This window comes from Caretta caretta, chromosome 7 (assembly GCF_965140235.1).
Source record: "Caretta caretta isolate rCarCar2 chromosome 7, rCarCar1.hap1, whole genome shotgun sequence".
Classification (NCBI taxonomy): Eukaryota; Metazoa; Chordata; order Testudines; family Cheloniidae; genus Caretta; species Caretta caretta.
This window is the reverse complement of record NC_134212.1, coordinates 94,008,297-94,021,398: the sequence shown is the minus strand read 5'-3', so window position 1 is coordinate 94,021,398 and position 13,102 is coordinate 94,008,297. Positions and strand designations below refer to the sequence as shown.

General features: G+C 40.3%; 1 protein-coding gene across 2 annotated transcripts in view; it reads right to left on the bottom strand.

Annotated features, from left to right (window-relative positions):
• LOC125639609 (protein FRA10AC1) overlaps positions 1-13,102 on the bottom strand; it is a 54,643-nt gene that overhangs the window by 2,542 nt on the left and 38,999 nt on the right. Inside the window, exons 9-13 of one of the 2 annotated variants that reach the window (XM_048857109.2) lie at positions 12,595-12,708; positions 9,533-9,575; positions 4,588-4,652; positions 3,946-3,984; positions 1,368-1,446 (exon numbers count right to left, since the gene is read on the bottom strand). In XM_048857109.2, the coding sequence (XP_048713066.1) occupies positions 1,368-1,446; positions 3,946-3,984; positions 4,588-4,652; positions 9,533-9,575; positions 12,595-12,708 (340 nt within the window). Of the gene's footprint in view, positions 1-1,367; positions 1,447-3,945; positions 3,985-4,524; positions 4,653-9,532; positions 9,576-12,594; positions 12,709-13,102 lie in introns of both variants that reach the window. The other variant, XM_048857108.2, reaches the window with a different exon arrangement.

Sequence of the window (13,102 nt, the reverse complement as noted above, 5' to 3'; positions counted from 1 at the left end):
ACAGTTTGAATTGTTTGTTAGGTCTTCCTGAATGAGCGAAGAGTAGCAGGGCATCTGGAGAATAAGACCAGCACTAGATCCTAAATAAATTCCTATTTTGGGAAAGGTTGGATACATACATGCACTGGAAATTTATGCTACAGAGAAACTTTCTTCCCACTCTTCAAAATATAAGTTGTGTCACTGGTGCTTTTTGTTTAAGTAGCGTCCAATGTAGGTTTTATTTTTAAAGGATCTAAAGCAAAAATCCCCAATTTTATTATCTTGTTACCGGTTTTAAAGCAAGTAAATGGGAGGTATTCTCTTAACAGAAATCAAATTACTTCCCATTGTGCAAATATTCCAACATATTTACTGGTGAAAAAAGTGAAAAGGAGCAAATTATGGCCACAAGAATCCCCTCAAGGGGTGTGCATGTCCATTACAACATGAAGCCCAGGCCTGTGGCAGGTCCTTCCACAGTGCTGCAAAGGCCCAAGGTAACGGCTGGGGAAGAGGAAGAGCAGGGAAGGGCCAATGAGTCAATTACTAAGTGGATGAATGACAGGTCACGTAACAGACTAAAAGTGGCAATTTTTCAACAAAAAAAACCTTCAAAAACAGTCTCCAACGTGAAACTGCAGAACTGGAATTAATTTGCAAACTGGACACCATCACATTCGGCTGAATAAAGACTGGGAGCGGTTGGGTCATTACAAAATCTAAATCCAATTTCCCCCATACTAATTTCCCCCTACTGTTACTCACACCTTCTTGTCAACTGTTTGAAATGGGCCACTTTCATTACCACTACAAAAGTTATTTTTCCTCCCTTGGTATTCTACTGTTAATTGAATTGTCTCGTTAGACTGACCTCGCACTTGGTAAGGCAACTCCCATCTTTTCATGTATTTATACCTGCTCCTATATTTTCCACTCCATGCATCTGATGAAGTGGATTCTAGCCCACAAAAGCTTATGCCCAAATACATTTGTTAGTCTCTAAGGTGCCACAAGGACTGCTCGCTGTTTTTGCTGATACAGACTAACACGGCTACCACTCTGAAACCTAAGTGGAGTCACCTTCCTTTCCATAGAGGTGAAGGAGCAGAGGGAATAGCAAGCAAAACAGAGGCTACTGTAGTGCTGAGGCTGCAACAGCAGGGCTGGAGCATCTCCCTGCCTTGAGGGGAGGATTTCTCCAAGTTTCACACACTTCCTCTCCTTCTAAGGGTATATACTTGGGTGTGGTGAAGGGAAGAAGATTTGGCATTGATTTTCAGTGTTGGAATAATCATAATAAATCCTGAAAAGAAGCATACAGCCACATGATTTTTGAATAGGCATAACTATTACAAGATATACAAGCTATTGGTATCAGAACTAACCGTGATTTTTCATGTGTCTCTTGTAGAGGACCCTTCCAAAAGTCAGCATCTGAAGGATGCTCTTCACTGTCATCTGCGTCTGTTAAAGATTATAAAAACGTCTTACGAAAATTAATTTTCAAAAAAAGTTTTCTTCCAAATTTTACATGGCACTATTAGTAAGTCTAAGCCTCTGAATCAAAGTATAACTTTAAGCATGAGAATTCTGGGGGAAATTTTTTTTTTTTTTTGCAAATCGCTTTTCATACAAATGTGCAGTTGTCTCCCTAGTACGTATCTCATGGGACGTGCAACCTTAAAAAGGAAAATCAATACAAGAAATTTATTTTCTATCTTAAAATGAAATATTTATTATTAAAAAAGAGACATGAAAAACATGAGAGAATAGTGTTCAATCCAGCTTTTGGGGTCCAGTTTTCAATCTGGATTGGGACCGTATTGGTAGCCTGCACACATTTTTTATTATTAGCTGATGTTCTTTAATTTTTAAGGTTGTCTTCCATATTTTTTCTACAATTAAAATAGGTTATTATATAGAGGACTTTCAAGACTGTGCAGAAATGAAACTTTAACATCCTCGACTCATCTTTTGCCCAAAACATAAGTTATGGCAAATTCATCTGACAATTATTTCTGCTTACCAACTAAAATTGTTACGTTACAGCATTTGTTTTTTAAAAGCTGTATTGATTTGATATGGTGGCTCTAATGCCTTAATCTGTTGGACTCTGCTCCAGAACACTGATCCTTGTATCAACAGTAGTGTTAGCACTTTGCTCCTAAAATTAAACAAAGAAATGCTGCACATGCTCCATGTTGGCACACAGATCCTCACAGAGTAGGGGAACAGAATTATAATCTCCCATCTATCTAAGAACAAAGATATAATACAGAAAATTAGAGGCATATTAGCAAATTCAGGACCTTACAGCTCATGTGTTCTAACCTCACCAGCAGAGATCAATGTGAGCATCTAAAATTAGAGTAATATAGTGTTTTGAATCATGGTAATAAAAAAGGAATAAGCGATTCAATTTCTATTTATGTACTGATTTATGTCAACTAATTATAAATTGTAATAATGTAGAGAAACTAACAGATTGCCTCAGCCTCAAATACCTAACACTTTATATCTTATACCTCAAAAAATATGTAATGGTTTGTAACTGTACAATGCAATTTTTAAAAATTATTTTATTTTTTGGGGGGAGGTAAAAGACTGGAGGTTATGGACCTCTAGCCCTCAACCATGAATAAGACCTCCCCCCCACCCCAATTGCTCCCTAGGGCTCCTTTCTGACAGCAGCAGGGGGCAGCCCAAAGTCTTCCACTGTGGCGAGAGGGACCCACTCCAGGACTCTCTTTGTCTGGCAGGGAACTGAGGTCTGGAAGGCATCCCCAAATGTTCTATTTCAGGAGGGCAGGTAAACAGGAACTATCAGTTTCTTCCAGACACTCTGCAACAAGGAAGCAGGAGGCCCAGAGGCAGGAGCCCCCATAATAAAACAGGCACTGGGGAGTGGAATTAGTGAGGAGCAGCGAATGCCATTGCCAAAGCAGCCCCTAGGACTCTGATCTCTTCTTACTATCGCAGGGGGCTCTATGAAGTACTGCGGATGGGAACTGGAATGGACTTTGGTGTAGAGCATATTGGGCAAAGTAACTCCCCCACACTGCTCTCTAATAATTTATTCTGAGGTCACGGATAACTTACGATTATATAGTGTATCTATATAGATACACATACCTCACATACCTCTCACGCCCCTACAGTGATTAGCAGAGCAATATTTGTTTTCACCTTTATAGTCTTTGTTGCACAAATGTAACCCAATTCTTGAACTATTTTTCCTAGTATTACTATTCTTCTATTATCTTCTCCTTCCTAGATTCCACAATTTTTCTTCCTTCCATAAACTTGAAAAGGATTCCTGCCAAGTGTCCTTCATCTATCCTTCCTATGAATTTAAATCAGTGGCTCTCAATCTTTCCAAACTACTTTACCCCCTTTCAGGAATCTGATCTGGCTTGTGTACCTCCAAGTTTCACCTCACTTAAAAACTTCTTGCTTACAAAATCAGACAAAAATACAGAAGTGTCACAACATGCTATTACTGAAAAATTTCTTACTTTCTTATTTTTACCCATATAATTATAAAATAAATGAACTGGAATATAAATATTGTACTTACATTTCAGTATATAGTATATAGAGCAGCGTAAACAAGTCATTATCTGTATGTAATTTTAGGTGGTAATGACTTCGCTAGTACTTTTTCTGTAGCCTGTTGTAAAACTAGGCAAATATCTAGATGAGTTGATGTACCACCCAGAAAACCTTTGTGTACCCCTGGAGGTACATGTACCCTTGGTTGAGAATCACTGATTTAAATCAATCTTTTTTTTTGTTTTGTTTGATAATCCTATGTTTGCTTCTCTTCCTACAGTATTTCATAAACGATATTTCAAATCATTGTATCAGAAGACCAAAACTGCTGATGAATAGAACTGAAACCGAGGACAAACCAACTTGTAATAGAATAAGTAAAAAATTTAGGAAGTCATTTGAATAATTTACCGTTATCAAAATCATCTGAATCATCTGAGGAAACTTGATCTGAAAAGAAACAGCCATTTAAAAACAATTAGTTTACCTTGATTTTATGCACTATTTTTAACATGTTTTACAAGGGCACACTTACCACCTAACAAACCTCTCTCTCTCTCTCTCGCGCACACACACACACACAAAATAAGGCAAACACTTAAGTAAAGGGATTATTTTTCTACAAAATGGAAAGTCATCAGTTTCAGGTAAAATATGTTATCCCCATATCTGTGATATGAAAAAGGTTATCTTAGGTTATCAAAAGGCTTGCAACCCCAGAGCCACATGGAACCAAACACTTTAGTACTCTTTTTGGTATGCTGCTTCCCTTTGTTTGGACAGGTCTTTCTTCAAATAGTATATTACTCTGGAGGCTCTTCTGGTCTATGAATCATTAGAAATTCATCCCCTTTCTCTTTCCCCTGACAATCCAGTTAATGAGCCATTGAAATCCAGTAACATAAATGTATCTCTCACTTTGATAGGGTTAAACACTCAATATTTGTATTTAATATTTAAAAATAGAGACAGTTTAAAAACTTATTTTACCTTTCTGTTTATTTCTCTGTTTAGATCTGTGTTTTTCTGAATGAGATAATCTTGACTTCTTACTTTTGGGGTCTTCAGTGTTTTGTTCAGTTCTCCCTCTCTTCTTGTTTGGTTTGACTTCTCTCCTCCTTTATAATAAAAAATGAATACATAAGTTCTGCCAATGTACTCTTCGAGCAACAGAAAACATATCAGAAATCAAGCCCCATCAAGAGATTATATACTACTTCCAACATTTGTTTATTACAGATTAAACATTTAAAATGAATGTCTAATGCAAAAAATATTATTGTTACCTTAAGGCTGTTACCTACATCCGAACACAAAAAGGCAGGAAATGCTAAAATGAAGGTTACTTACTTATACACGGAGTTCTTTGCAATGACTCTGTATATTCACACTTATGGGTAATACACCGACCAGTGCATCCTAACGGTAGAACCTTCTTCAAGTAGTGCCCGTTAGAGACCAGTTGCGCCCCCTCCTATCCCTTCCCTCAGCATCTTCCAACACTGATTAGGGGCAACACTATATAAGGGGGTGTTGAGCCCTCTCCTGCCTTGGGTTCCTTCTACCACAACTGAGAGAAACCAAGATAGGACTCTGAGAAAGAGGGGAAGGTGGGCGGGATGAGTGAACATAGAGTCATCTCAAGAATTTCAGTTACAAGGAACCTTCATATCTTCTTTGAGTGGTTCTGCATATTCCCACTTAAGGGTAGTCTGGCAAGCAGTACTGAAAACTCAGGAGAAGGGGATGGAGTCCTAATTAAACAATGACTGAAGCACTGTTCCATCTAATCTAGCATCTGCTCTTGAAGCCAAATACAAAGCATAACGTTTACTAATCATATGGTCTGACTTCCAAGTAGGAGCCTTACAGATTTCCAAGACAGAGAAACGTCTAAGACAAGCAAATGATGCTGCCGCTGCCCTAGCAGAAAGAAATCTCACAAAAGTAGGCACAGGCACGGCTGCTAATTTGTCACATTCAAAGACACATTATTTAATCCATTTGGAAATAGCAGATACACTAAAACCCAAATGATTCTTAGCATACAAAACAAATAACATACAAGACTTTCAAAAAATCTGTAGTTTATTTAAATAATATGTTAAAACTAGGGCTGCCAATTAATCGCAGTTAACTCAAGCAATTAACTCAAAAAAATTAATCATGATTAAAAAAATTAATCATGATTAAACAATAGACTACCAACTGACATTAAATATTTCTGATGTTTTTCTACATTTTCAAATGTATCAGTTTCAATTACAACACAGAATACAAGTGTATAGTGCTCACTTTATATTATTTTTGCTTACAAATATTTGCATTTAAAATGGTAAACAAAAGTAGTATTTTTTAATTCACCTCATACAAGTACTATAGTGCAATCTCTATCATGAAAGTGCAACTTCAAATGTAGTTTTTTTGTAACATAACTGCACTCAAAAACAAAACAATGCAAAACTTTAGAGCTTACAAGTCCTTTCAGTCCTACTTCTCGTTCAGCCAAGTGCGAAGAGAAACAAGTTTGTTGACATTTATGGGAGATAAATGCTGCCTACTTCTTGTTTACAGTGTCACCTGAAAGTGAGAATAGGCATTCGCATGGCACTGTTGTAGCTGGCATCGCAAGATATTTACATGCCAGATGCGCTAAAGAGTCATATGCCTCTTCATGCTTTGGCCATCATTCCAGAGGACACACTTCCATGCTGATGACGCTCATTAAAAAAATAACACGCTATTTAAATTTGTGACTGAACTCCTTGGGGGAGAATTGCATGTCTACTGCTCTGTTTTACCCACGTTCTGCCATATATTTCATGTTCTAGCAGTCTCGGATGATGACCCAGCACATGTTGATCATTTTAAGAACACTTTCACTGCGAATTTGACAAAAGGCAAAGAAGGTACCAGTGTGAAATTTCTAAAGACAGCTACAGCCCTCAACCCAAGATTTAAGAATCTGAAGTGCCTTCCGAGAGAGGCATGAGGCGTGGAGCATGCTTTCAGAAGTCTTAAAAGAGCAACACTCTGATGCAGAAACTACAGAAACCAAACCACCAAAAAAGAAAATCAACTTTCTGCTGGTAGCATCTGACTCAGATGATGAAAATGAACATGTATCAGTCCGCACTGCTTTGGATCATTATTGAGCAGAACCTGTCATCAGCATGGACGCATGTTCTCTGGAACGGTGGTTGAAGCATCAAGGGACATATGAATCTTTAGCGCACCTGACATGTAAATATCTTACAACTCCGCTACAATGGTGCCATGCAAACGCCTGTTCTCACTTTCAGGTGACACTGTAAACAAAAAGCAGGCAGCATCATCTTCTGCAAATGTAAACAAACTTGTTTGTCCGAGTGATTGGCTGAACAAGAAGTAGGACTGATTGGACTTGTAGGCTCTAAAGTTTTACAATTTTTGAATGGAGGGGTTTTTTGTACAAAATTCTACATTTGTAGGTTCAACTTTCATGATAAAGAGATTATACTACTGTACTTGTATTAGGTGAATTGAAAAATACTATTTCTTTTGTTTTTTATAATGCAAATATTTGTAATAAAAATAAAGTGAGCACTGTACACTTTGTATTCTATGCTGTAATTGAAATCAATATATTTGAAAATGTAGAAAACATCCAAAATTAATTAAATAAATGGTATTCTATTATTGTTTAATCGCACGATTAATCGGGATTCATTTTTTTTAATTTCTTGACAGCCTTAGTTAAAACTCTTCTAGCATCTAAAGTATGTTACACAGATTCTCCTTTATTAGCATGCGGCTTTGAAAAAATACCGGTAAATTAATTATCTGATTGATTTGCAACTTAGATATTATTTTTGGTAAAAAACTGGGATCAGGCATAAGAACCACTTTTCTTTATGAAAACCCTGCAACAAGGCATGCAATTCACTCATTCTTCTGAATGATGTTATAGCAACAATAAACACAGTTTAAGAGATATAAAGAACGAACGAACGAAAGAACACACTGCCAAGGGTTCAAAAGGCAGCTTCATAAGCACAGATAAAACCAAATTAAGATCCCATGAGGACACCAGATCTGTCAAAGAGGATACAAGTTAGATAACCCCTTTGTGCCACGCAAAAATGATGATCTACCGTTAAGCAAAACATGGTAAGCTGGAAGAGCCATCAAATGAACTCTTAAAGAAGAATTAGATAATTACTCAGATTTTAAATACATCGAATACTCCAATACACCCACAATACAAGCTGTAACTGGTGAGACAGATTTGCCTTGCAACCAAAAAACAAATCTACCTCATTTCAAGTAATAACATTGCTTTCACCACTTGCTTTCTAGAACTAAGTAATGCATTTTGAACCAACAAGGAACAAGACTGTTCTACATTCATCAAATCCCAGGTGCTGAGGAATGGAGAGACTGAGGATCAGTAGCACAGTGGCTAAGTTATGCATCCTGGGCTCTTAGAGACCCTGGTTCAAGTCTTCTGTGGGCTGGATTAGAGCAGTGGGCATCCCACTGTCTTTCCTCTTAAGCCTCAATTGAGGCTAATGAACCATGAATGTTCTCACTTTCTCCCTTGGGCTTGTGCATAAAATTAGAGCCCCTATGTAAATGTGCCAGGCTGTCAAATAACATCAGGATAAAGAATCCTGCCATGCTGCTGCATCAACAGGTCTGGGGACAAGGGAAGCAGTTTGCAGTCTCCTTCCAACTGCTGACGCAGGTCCACGTACCACTGCACTCTCAGCCAAGCTGGCACAATCGAGATCACCTTTGCCCTGACCTGTTTTATCTTCCTCACCACCTTCTGAATTAATGGAAAATGGAAGTATACAGAAGGTCATTTCACCCAAAACATTAGGAAAGCATCCGACTGACTCTCCTTTCCTGCTCTGGAACAAAATAGATGACGCTTTTTGTTGAACCTGATCGCAAACAGGTCTGTACTGGGCTGACCTCAGCTGGAGAAAAATCTCTGTACTACCTGGTCCTTCAGAGACCTCACATACATCTGAAAATGGTCTCTGCTGAGATGATCTGCCAACACATTGCTCTCCCCTGCTAAATGAAGAGCTACTGGATAGACAGCGTGAAGAATGCACCAATCCCACAGACCAGAGGTCCCCAAACTGTGGGGCACGCCCCCCTAGGGGGGTGTAGAGGAACATTACGGGGAGGGGGGGCACGCAGTGGGCCCAGTCCAGCCCCGCCCCCACCGGGGGGCGGTGGAGGAGGAGGGAGCGCCACCCAGCCCAGCCTCACCCCCAGCTCTGCTCTGACCCTGCCCACATCCATGGCCCTGGCTCCCAGCCCCATGCCTGGCCCTGTCCCCAGCCTCAATGCGGCCCCTCACCCCCAGCTCTGCTGTAACCCTGCCCACATCCATGGCCCTGGCTCCCAGCCCCTCCGCTGGCCCCCAGCACGGCCCTGCACCCGGCCAGGGGCCCAGGCCCCAGCCCCCACTGCAACCCTCTGCTCTGCTCCTGGCCGCAGCTACATTCCCAGCCCAGGGCTGAGGCTGGGGGAATGGCCGGGAGTGGAGCCACACTCAGCTACAGGCCCAGCTGCTGGGCCTCACTGCAGCCCAGCTGCAGCTCCACCCCAACCCGGAAAAAAATTTTTAAATAGGAAAAGCATAAACATTTTTCCTGCTTGCCTAACTCAAAAAATCACTAGGTAGATTTTGCATAAGCTTCCCAAAACCTAATCTTTGGGCTAAAATCTAGCATGGAAATTTCAGCCTAAAAGGCAAATTTGAGATAAGTATGAGCAAATGAAAAAAAAGTTATAATTTGAGTTGCAACTTTTATTATGAATTTCATTAATCCAAAAATACATAATTAGCAATGTTAGAGTATCGATTTCATATAAATGATAAGGAAGTCAGTATAAACAAAAGTTATAGTAATTTTTGCAGCATTCTTACAATTAAACTTATAGGAAAGCTTGGAACAGATTTATTATTTAATCTGAATTTTTCAAAAGGCTCCATTACCTGTGATGAAAATTTAATTTGCAGGAACATTGTGGACACAGTCCTGGGGAGGTGAAAAAAGACAATTTGAACATGAAAATGTCATATTGAGCAGAAATACTTTATTATTATTATGAACATTGTTATCCCCATCTTTATACATTTCTTTCAATTTCACTAATTTTTACAACATAAAAATTCCAATGTAGCTATAACCAGGGTTCAAAAAAAGGGAAAAATAGTATGTGATAAAACTGTCAGTATGACTCCAAAGTACTGAATCACTTTGAAGGACGATGGGAGACTCAGCATTGGCTATTGTTCACAAAAAGTAAGTAGCATTTATTGTTTCTGGGGATCATGTTAGAGTATGATTTGGATGTGCTTTTGTGGACAGAATCAAACCACATTATGAATATATTGAAAGAAACAAACACTACTAAGGCTTCTCACAGAGCAAGTATTATTGTATAGATGGACCCATAGTCAAGAAAAGAAAGATAAAAAGACCCCACCCCTCTCTCTCACACTATTTACAAAAAAAAGCTTAATTATTTTTTGTATGTATCCATATACTGTTATGCACACATATTCAATAAGATCGGACTGAATAGATGAGACTTTGTGGCATGAGAATTATCCTTAGTGCAGTTAAAGATTTTCTGGGGAAAATCATAGAAATGGGCTGGAAGTGACTTTGAGAGGTCATCAAATACACCCCTATGCACTGAGGCAGGACCAAGTGATTCTAGACCAGGGGTGGTCAAACTTTTTAGCCGGAGGGCCACAGCGTTGTTGCGAAACTGTATGGAGGGCTGGGTAGGGAAGGCTGTGCCTCCCCAAACAGCCTGGCCCCCGCCCCATCCCAATTCCCGCCCCCTGACTGCCCCCCTCAGAACCTCTGCCCCATCCAACCTCCCCCTGCTCCCTGTCCCCTGACTGCCCCTATTCACACCCCCGCCAGTCCCCCTGGGACTCCCACATCTATCCAACCCCCCCTGTTCCCCGTCCCCTGACCCTCCCCCCCCCGAACCTCTGCCCTATCCAACCTCCCCCTGCTCCCTGTCCCCTGACTGCCCCGACCCCTATCCACACCCCTGCCCCAACCGTCCCCCGGGACCCCACCCCCTATCCAACCTCCCCCTGCTCCCTGTCCCCCAATTGCCCCCCCCCAGAACCTCCACCCCATCCAACCGCCTCCTGTCCCCTGACTGCCTCTGGGACTCCCTGCCCATTATCCACCTCCCTCACCCTGCCCCCTTACCATGCTGCTCAGAGCAGCAGGAGCTCGCAGGCACATGGCCCACCACCCACACTGCCTGGCAGAAGCAGCGGGCCAGAGCGCTGGTGGCACCGCATGCTGAGGCTGCGGGGAAGGGGGAACAGCAGGGAAGGGGCCAGGAGCTCAGGGGCCAGGCAGGATGGTCCCGTGGGCCGGATGTGGCCCACAGGCCATAGTTTGTCCACCCTCTGTTCTAGACCAACTCTGAGAGGTATTTGTCCAACTTGTTCTTTAAAACCTCCAGTGATGCAGATTCCACAACCTACCTTGGAAGCCCGTTCTAGAGCTTACCTATTTTTTTTAGCTACGAAGTTTTTCCTAATATCTAACCTAAATTTCCCTTGCTGCAGATTAAGCCTACTGTTTCTTGTCCTACCTTCAGCATTATGGAGAACAATTGATCACAGTCCTCTTTATAAGAGCCCTTAACATCTCTAAAGGCTTAGAAGATCCCCCTCCAGTCTTCTTTTCTCAAGACTAAACATGCCCAGTTTTTTTAACCTTTCCGCTTAGGTCACAGTTTGTAAAACTGCTCTCCTCTGGACTCTTTCTGATTTGTCCACATCTTTCCTAAAGTGTGGTGCCCAGAACTGGACACACTACTCCAGCTGAGGCCTCACCAGTGCTGAATAGAGCAGCACAACTACCTCCCAGGTCTTACAGACAACGCGCCTGTTAATAGACCCCAGAATGATGATATCCATTTTTTGCAACTGCATCACATTTTTAGTGCATTCAATGTGTGATCCACTATAACTCCCAGATGCTTCTCAGCGGTAGTACCGCGTAGCCAGTTATTCCCCATTTTATAGTTGTGCATTTGATTTTTTCTTCCCAAGTGTTTTACTTTGCACGTGTCTTTACTGAATTTCATCTGGTTGATTTCAGACCAGATTTCTCCAATTTGTCAAGGTAGTTTTGAATTCTAATCTTGTCCTCCAAAGTGCATGCAACCCCTCTCATCTTTGTATCATTTCCAAATTTTATAAGCATATTCTCCACTCCATTATCCAAGTCATTAATGAAAATATTTAATAGTACTGGTTCCAGGACTGACCCTACAGAACACCACTAGACAGAACACTCCCAGTTTGACAGCGAACCACAGATAACTACTTTTGAGTATATTGCTTCAACCAGTTGTGCATCCACCTTATGGTAATTACATCTAGACCACATTTGCCCAGTTTGCTTATAAGAATGCCATGTGGGACTGTGTCAAAAACCTTACTAAAATCAGGATATACCACATCTACTGTTTCCCCTGCCTCCAGAAGCCCAGTAACCTTGTCAAAGAAGGAAAATAGGTATGCTAGTATTAGAATTAAGAAATGTCAGTATTAAAAATAAAATTAAGTTAATGTAATGCTTGCAAAAGGTGTTTGACAGCCCTAAAGACTATTTAGCCACAGAAATGGTTCAGCATGAGTTGTGCTGAAACTTCACATATGCTGTTCAGTCTTCCTCTTAAAAAAAATAAATGAAGAAGCTGTGTTACAACAATACGACTAGAAGAATCTATGGCAGTAAGAATTAGACAGCAAGAAGTGTTCAGGTAATAAAGCAATTATAGGTTGTACTGATTGAAAGAGAGCGGTTTCCCTAAAGCACAGCCATTATTATATTTGTAACTAGTCCAACCAAAAGTATCATATACAACAACTTATTTTCCTCCTTGCCTACTATCCTAAGCATGACTACAATTTCTAGGTTTTTCATTATATCATTAAATAGTAAGATATTAGCCTTCATTTGCATTTACATAAGCTTGAAGGCCAACCATAGGAAGGGGCTGACTTACGCAATTTCACAAGGGCATTCCTCTTTTCACCATATTCAGTGTACCCAAAATTCACCTCCCAGCTCTTCAGTCCTTCTTTCTCATCACAGTGCTTATTTCCACAGGAAAACTGACCTGTCAAGAGACCAAAAGAAAAAATCATGGTTAAATCATTAGCTCATTTGGGCTTGACATTGTTATATCCAGTCTTCCTTTTTTACATTACTCAGCATTAAAAAGGTAGAAAGCAATGTCTAGAGGTAATGAACTAGTAGCAAACAACACTTAAGGACATAGCCACACTATTTGTTTAATATTGCACAATATTTGCAAAGAAAAAACAATTTAACAAATTAGATCAGTTCATGTCAGCTCTAATCTCTTTAGGTATTTTGAGGGCAGGCAGAAAGGAGTAAATTAAACCTACCAACACCAAATTTTGGAAAAGCTAACAGCTAATGATCAAATGAATGTCATTAGGCTACCTTCATCCTAAATGATTATTTACTTAGTGGAGTGTGATGGATCA